This window comes from Trachemys scripta, chromosome 9, assembly GCF_013100865.1.
Source record: "Trachemys scripta elegans isolate TJP31775 chromosome 9, CAS_Tse_1.0, whole genome shotgun sequence".
Taxonomy (NCBI): Eukaryota; Metazoa; Chordata; order Testudines; family Emydidae; genus Trachemys; species Trachemys scripta.
The window spans coordinates 20,197,124-20,205,165 of NC_048306.1; the positions used below are offsets into that span (position 1 = coordinate 20,197,124).

The 8,042-nt window shown below is 42.2% G+C and overlaps 1 protein-coding gene across 1 annotated transcript in view; it reads left to right on the forward strand.

Annotated features, from left to right (window-relative positions):
- Positions 1-8,042, forward strand: part of ZDHHC15 (zinc finger DHHC-type palmitoyltransferase 15) — a 44,318-nt gene that overhangs the window by 19,438 nt on the left and 16,838 nt on the right. Inside the window, exons 8-10 of the mRNA XM_034782701.1 lie at positions 839-971; positions 2,690-2,816; positions 4,082-4,191. Of these exons, the coding sequence (XP_034638592.1) occupies positions 839-971; positions 2,690-2,816; positions 4,082-4,191 (370 nt within the window). The remainder of the gene's footprint in view (positions 1-838; positions 972-2,689; positions 2,817-4,081; positions 4,192-8,042) is intronic.

The window sequence follows — 8,042 nt, forward strand, 5'->3', positions numbered from 1 at the left end:
CTGTGGGTGTTTTTATTGCAGTGTAGATGTACCCTTAATCTCTCTGGCCTCAATTTTATAACCGATGGTGCTGTAAACCATACCTCCAACCCAGACACCCCTGTGGGGCACTAATGGGAATTAGTCCACGTGCTAAGGAGGGCAAAGGTATTGTTACGCTATGTAGGACTTGTAAGATGGAGGAAGGCTTTTGCACATTTGCTCACTTGCAGGGGGTTCGTACAGTCTGTCTCTAAACTGCCAGAGGGGTCTTCATGCTCCAACAGTTTAATGTGAAATGAAGCATTTTCAGCCACCTGTAAGATTTTCTGGGCTATTACTAACTGTAGACAGCTGTCATCAGGATTTGATGTACCTGCTTGTTGCTGTTATAGCTGAGAGAGGGAGTTCAAATTTCTGATCTTTTAAATTGGAATGTAGCCATTGGAAAAGATGGCAGCGTATTAGTGCACATCCAGGAAAATGTGAAGATTAAAGAAAACTCAGCAGAATGTGAACAGGCTTTCAAAGCACTTGTTATTGCCTGCCAAATTCACTGTGGGCATAGGAGACACTTCTCATACCCATATGGGGGACTGTGAACATACTGGCCCTGTTCCATACAAAGAATTAATAGCAAAGCCCCACTGTATATCTGCTTTGGAAGTGATGAGGGAAAGAGCCAGCTTATTTCTTCTTTGTCTTGTCTGTTCATCACAGAGAGAGGTGATTTTTTTTTTTCTGCAAGTCTGAAAACCCCACACATCCTACATATTCTTAGTAAATAATTCCTTTAGGCACCAAGATTTCTTTCTCTGTGTTTTTCATGTCCTTTATCCTTTTTTGCTTTTATTTCTAGGACGAATTGACCAATGGACGTTCCAAGTTCCATGTGCTTTTCCTTCTTTTTGTGGCAGTCATGTTCTTTCTAAGCCTGATGTTTCTCTTTGGCTACCACTGTTGGCTCATCAGTAGAAATAGGTCTACTTTGGGTAAGATTCCATGTGTACACCATAAAACAATGTTCTAAAAAAGCATGTGCTTTTCACCTCTAGGTATACCAGCAAATATTTGAAAAAGCATTTAAAGAAAAAGATTTCTAATTCACACTGCTGGGGGTTTTCCTCTTCAGCTGACAGAAGCTCAATTGGAGATGTGGAGACTAAAATAGAAGGGCCCAATCCTGCAAATGCTTATGTGTTACTTTACTCACTGAAGTCAGTGGGACTGCCTGTAAGTAAATTTACTTACATGTGTGTTTGCTGGAGCAGGTCCTAAAACAGCAAGTGGATTTGAGCAAAAAGACACCCCATCTTTTCTGATGATGAGTGAGGGTAGGGCTGTGTGGAATTAGACCAGTTTTGTGAAAAACTTCTGAAATTCCATGCTTTTAGAGCCAAAAATCTTCCAAGTTTCAAAATTTGAAAATGCATTTGGATGAAGATCAGGTTTCACATCAGAGCACAAATATCATGTTTTTCAATGCAGATACTACCATTTTGTGACATTTTTGAATGACAAAGTGGCTTGAAACAAAATTGGTACTTTTTTTTGCAAAGTTCCACACACACAATTAATCTCTCTTTCTTGCACAGACCTAGTATAGGGTTTGCCTTTAAAACTCGTTTTCAAAGGGCACTAGATCTCATCTATAGGTCTTTGTGCTAGCCTGAAGCATTAGGTCTCTGCACAACAGTATAGAAGTTAACTTCAAAAATACTATTTCTAATGCCCTCTATTTTATCATTTTCTCCCTGAACCGCTTTTATCTGTCAACACAGGGTCTGTATATCCTACCCTAACTCTTAATAGATAAGTGTTAATTCATCAAGCAGTCTGAATTTCCATACTTGAGATATGGTTCGTAGAAGGGAGTTTGTTTCCGTTTTATGCTTCCAGTCTTCGGATTAGAAATTCTCCAATTTTTGTGTCTTTCCAATGAAATTCAGAGCACGTCTCATGAAAGAATGTTTAAACACATTAAATAATAAACTTCATTCTATAATTTTTGTTCGGGGGGATTAAATGAAAATATCATTAATTGGTTTTATGATTATTCTGTGGGTTTCATCTGCAAAACCAAATCCATGCCATCAATTTTAATATAAGAGAAATAATAATGTAAAGATGTATAGGCATGCAAAAAGAAATGCCTGTGATCTCCACATTCATCCCTGTAACTTTAAAACTTCAAATATTTTACTTACATTTCAGTGTATAGTATATAGAGCCATATAAACAAGTCACTGTCTGTATGGAAATTTTAGTTTATAATGATTTCGCTAGTGCTTTTTATGTAGCCTGTTGCAAAACTAGACAAATATATAGATGAGTTGATGTACCCCCTGGAAGACCTCTGAGTATGCCCGGGGGTACACTTACCCGTGGTTGAGAACCACTGGCTTATTGTACTCAAAGATGGCTACTGTATAGCATATACACGGTAACTTACTTTGCATTGATTAAATATGTATTATTTTCCTAATAGTCTAAATGGGCTTCCTTTGATTTTGATGGAGTTTACGAGTGAGAAAGGGATCTCAGGATTTGTCCATTGTAAATTCTCATGAAGATACAGTATCACTTTAATGTGTAACAAAGCAAGGTTTTGAAAAATCTTAGACACCTTATGTTGCAGCCTCAGCATAAAATATTTTATTTAACATTTGCTTCTTTCGTTTTTTTTTCCTATAATGGTATCTGTCCCTAGAGGCGTTCTCAGCTCCAGTGTTTCAAAATGGCCCAGATAAAAATGGATTCAATCTGGGCTTCGTAAAGAATCTTCAGCAAGTGTTTGGAGAGGAAAAGAAGCTATGGTTACTACCTGTTGTATCCGGGTAAGTGGTGATCAAAACAGTGGAAAAGAGGCTAATACCATGAAACTGAGGGCCAAATCCTGGTCCCAGCCTGAGTGTCAACCAGCTATGTATTGCGGAGTTCTGCAAGAATCAAGAGGAGCTGGTATCTTCACATGTAGATGAGAAGTGGTTAGGGAGTCACTCCTAAACAACAGCTGCTGCAGCCTCATTGCTACGCTTCCACCTGTACTGCTGACTGGAAGACGATTAGGCATAGACCCATCAGCAAACATCTTTGCCTTGTCCACCCAGGCTTCCTGTTAACATGGATGAATGAAACTGCCACGGAGCACAGCTCCATAGTGTACAGGTGGTCTGCACCTTCTCTGTGGACATGTGTGTGTCAGTCTCTCTCACTCTAGATCAGGGGTGGGCAAACTTTTTGGCCCAAGGACCACATTTGGGTACGGAAATTGTATGGTGGGCCATGAATGCTCACAAAATTGGCGGTTGGTGGGGAGTGAGAGCTTTGGCTGGGGGTGTGCGGGTTCTGGGGTGGGGCTGGGGCAGCGGGTTAGGGCGCAGAAGAGTGTCAAGGGTGCAGGCTCCGGGCGGTGCTTACCTCAAGCAGCTCCTGGAAGCAGCGGCATGTCCTCCCTCCAGCTCCTATGCAGGGGCACGGCCAGGTGGCTCTGCACGCTGCCCCGTCCGCAGGCGCTGCCCCAACAGCTCCCATTGGCCGTGGTTGCCGGCCAATGGGAGCTGCTGGAGCAGTGTGCAGAGCCCCCTGGCTGCCCCTGTGTGTAGGAGGCGGAAGGGGGACGTGCCGCTGCTTCCGGGATCCGTGCGAAGTGGGGCAAGACCCCAACCCTGGACCCCACTCCCCGGCTGGAGCTCAAGAGCCAGATTAAAATGTCTGGATGCGGCCTCCGGGCCGTAGTTTGCTCACCTCTGCTCTAGAACAATTACAATTAGCTATCTATCTTGATTATATTTAAATGACTGGGCTAAACTCCATTTGAGTTACACCAGTAATGAATTCAGACTATAATCTTTATCCCACTGATCTTTTGCAAGAATTCAAGATGAAAGTCACTTTAAAACATGGTCTATAAGCTTCTGTCAAAACAAGATTCCAAAACTGAACCCAGTATTTTCCAGAACGTAGTCCTTTAAAAGTAATCTCTGGAAATTCAAAGACTTGCTTTGGGCTTGAGTCAAACCTAAAACAAGGAGTAAAGTTGTATTTCAACCTTCAAATGAAGCAAGTTGGAAGTAGCTTTTTTCTGCCTTTGTCTTCCCAGCAAGGGTGATGGACATTCCTTCCCTATGAGAACGTTGTGTGAAGCTCAGAATCCACTACTAGCAAACGAAGAGCAGTGGGGAGATGATGGATTAGATGAAGAGAACCATGGTAAGATAACACAAAAGGAAATTAACTGTGTTTTGAACTAAAGTAACTGTTGGGTGGATTCAAAATAGTCACTGAGAACCCACTATGAGTTGTTTTTATGAAAAAGCACGTTGGCTAAGTCTCTGACAGCTCTGACTTGGTTAATGAATATAGAACAAACATAAGGCCCAAGTTTGAAATGAGTCTCTCATTTTGCAGGAGGAGCTCTGCTCCTACAAATAATTGGACTTGCAGTTTTGCACCCACAAGTTGCAGGCAGAAATGGTGACTTTTCTTCATCAAGCTATTTGATTGCTCCCACAAATTAAATATGTAGATGTGGAAATACTCTTTGCACCATGTATGCAATATAGTTGTAGTCCTGTCAGCCCCAGGATATTAGACCGACAAGGTGGGTGAGGTAATATTTTTTTATTGACTCAGAACTTTGTGTGGCTCAAAAGCTTGTCTCACACTAACAGGAGTTGGTCCAATAAAAGATATTACCTCACTCACTATTTGCACCCACAGTTATTTGGGACATGAAACTGTGCATGCTCAATGAGACGTTTACCCAGCGTACGTGTCAGTGTGTGTGCACATTCATATGTACAGTAACTGCATTTTGGCACTGTGAATCAGTCAGGATGCCCAATTATGCTTTGCCTCAGAGTGAGACTGTAACGTAGGTGGTACCTAAACAAACCTGTCCATGCTGCTATAATTGGTGTTAAAGAAATACTTGTGCCTACAGCAATTATAGTGAAATGGCTTGTTTGTACAACTGTTACAATTTCAGATGAATTGAAAATTAATATTTAGATTAATGGAAATAAGACTTGATGGACCTCTAAAAACATATACACCCTTTTTATGCTATGGTGCTCCTGTGAAATAGCCCCTGCTAATATGTCCACTCTCTGCTTGCTTTTGCTCTGGTTAAGAAACCTCTACAATCAGTTTCAAAATAATTCAGTGCTTCTGCCTATTGAATCACAATTTTTTTTTCTTATGTACTTATTAACCCCCAAACTCCAGCCTTCAGACATGATGACAAGCATCAACACATCCCTGTGTCCTGTAAAGCTTCATGCCCTCCAAGTTTTAGGGTTCCAAAATATTGTCACTTGGTGTCATGAGGCAGGTGCTTTCTGTATGGAGCAAGGATAGCCACATCCATATGTGTAGAAAGGAAAACAATAAAGGCATAGAGATTCCATCCTGGCATGAGAGCTCAGCAGATTTCTATTAAAAGAATTGGATCATGGTTTTTTCCTATAGGAATGGTGAAAGCATAATAAACTCTTGTGTAACCATAACTTGTGAATTAAGCAAGTACAGGTGAAGAGCTTGCTAATGCACATTTAGTGCCATAGAGACTAGGCTTTCATTAGGAGCTCAGCTTTGGTATCACGTTAACTATTTCCAGGCTTAAAACAAGACCGTTCATGCTAAAGTTCACTTTCGGGAAGCCCCCTTTTGTTATTTTCAACAGTGCACGCTTGGGGACCTGTGTGGACGCAATACCTTTGCTTAAAAAATAAAGCTTATATAGGTTTTTATAAGTGTGTGCTGTCTTGTGTACTTACAGAATGCAGAAAGGAGCTAGAGGAAGGATGGTCCAGTTATTGGGGCACTAGACTAGGATCCAGGTTCAGTTCTCTGCTCTGCCACAGACTTCCTGTGTGACGTTGGGCAAGTCACTTATCCTCTCTGTTCCTCGTTTGTAAAATGGGGGTAATCAAACTGCCTTATCTCACAGGGATGTTCGGAGGATAAATATGTTAGACTGTCAAGCACTTTGAGAACTACTGATGAAAATTGCAATATAAGACCTCAGTAGTAGTAGTATTTTTTATTTCTGACTATACAGCACTTGCAGCCTTACTGTCCGCTGGTTTAATGTTCGCTTGTGTTAAAGTTTTATTGCGGAGGGGATGTGTCATTACAAAGTAAATAAATGAAGCCTTGTCCAAGGCACACTTTAGACACTAGCACTCCAAGATGTCATGAACAGGGCTGAAGAGGCTCATTTCAACATTGGTTCAGATAAGTGATTTCAAGTGGCCTTTGTACATCTGTGCTGAAAAAACATCTGCTTCTGCTAAGACGTGTATATTTTAGTCCAGTTAATCTGTCTGACACGGTGCTGCATTGCTGATGGACTTTTAAAAATAAGATTGGTGTTTTTCTGTGTGCTATTTGTGACAATTTTAAAAAAATCAATCCGTCCCTTCAGGAGTGGTTCCCAAGTCCCCTACCTTTTACAGGGTATTATGGTCTCTGAACAAAAAGTCTGCTTAGCTCTCTAAATACGAGCATAAGCATGCATAAGAATGAAATTAGCTTTTCCCAAGTCAGCTCTCAAAATCTTAGTTTCAAGCCTTTACACTGCAGTCTAATGATTATAGTGATCATATAATGATCAGTGACCTGTACTAGGCTCTTTCCCAGTGAAGAAAATGGTGTGTAATCATCTTGCTCTGAAACTTGGTGAAGTTTTGTTCAGCACCAATAGGTAAGGCCATTTTGGTTAATTTCACAGCCAGAGGGTTTTAAAAGTGGTCAGTTTCATGTTTTCAGATGTTTGATATCTGAAATTTCAGGGTGTTATAACCGTGCTTCCTGCAGCCAGCTGGAGGAGGGTCCCAAAGGTAGAGGTGGGTCTGATCTCCCCCATACTGCTGGGAGCGCCCCCACCGGGGGCTCCCAGCGTCCAGTCCTGGCCAGACTGGGGTGGGATGGGACTTCCTCTTCCCCTGAACAACTGCTGTTTGGGGAGGAGGGGAGATCAGACCCACCTCTGGGCACCTCCCTGAGCTGCAGAAAGCTCCATGGCTGCGCAGCCTTCAGAGCCTAGCTGAAACCAGTGAGGGTGCAATGCAGCCACGGAGCTTCCTGCAACCAGCGGAGGTAATTGGAGGTGGGTCTGATCTCCCCCAAAGAGCAGCCATGCAGGGGAAAAAGTCGTCCTGTCCCTCCCCAGCCCGGCAGACGAGCAGCTGGAGCCTGATGATGGATAGGAGCCCCTGGCTGGAGCGCCCCCAGCCCTGCTCTTTCCCCTCCCCTCCAATAGCTAGAGTTCACGGGGGAAGTCTAATTTCACGGTCTGTGATGTGTTTTTCACGGTCGTGAATTTGTAGAGCCCTACCAATAGGACTCGAATTTCTTCCTAGAATACAAAAGCCAAACTAAGAGTATTACAGAGTTAAAGATCAAAATGAAAAAAACAAAGTTGGGTATATTGTGTAGCTAGACATGGTAGGAATTAGAACTTCAGTCATCAGAACTGGAAGGTTAGTTTCCCCCTCACTCGTTTTGGGAGTGGGTAGGGAGCTCTTTCTGTTTTTATCCAAATAAGTTTGTTTTGGGTCTGTGACTCTGTCAGGGCTGTATCCCCACTTTGAACTTTAGGGTACAAATGTAGGGACCTGCATGAAAACTTCTAAGCTTAACTACCAGCTTAGCTCTGGTCCGCTGCCACCATCGCAATGGATTCCCTCCCTGGGAAGCCTTGAGAGACCTTCACCAATTCCCTGGTGAATACAGATCCAAACCCCTTGGATCTTAAAACAAGGAGAAATTAACCATTCCCCTCCTTCCTCCCACCAACTCCGGGTGAATACAGTTCCAACCCCCCTGGGATCTAAAACAAGGAGAAATCAATCAGGTTCTTAAAAAGAAGGTTTTTAATTAAAGAAAAAGGTAAAAATCATCTCTGTAAAATCAGTATGGAAAATAACTTTACAGGGTAATTAAACTTAAAGAGCTCAGAGGACTCCCCTCTAGTCTTAGGTTCAAAGTACAGCAAACAAAGATAAACACTCTAGTAAAAGGTACATTTACAAGTTGAGAAAACAAAGGAAAACTAA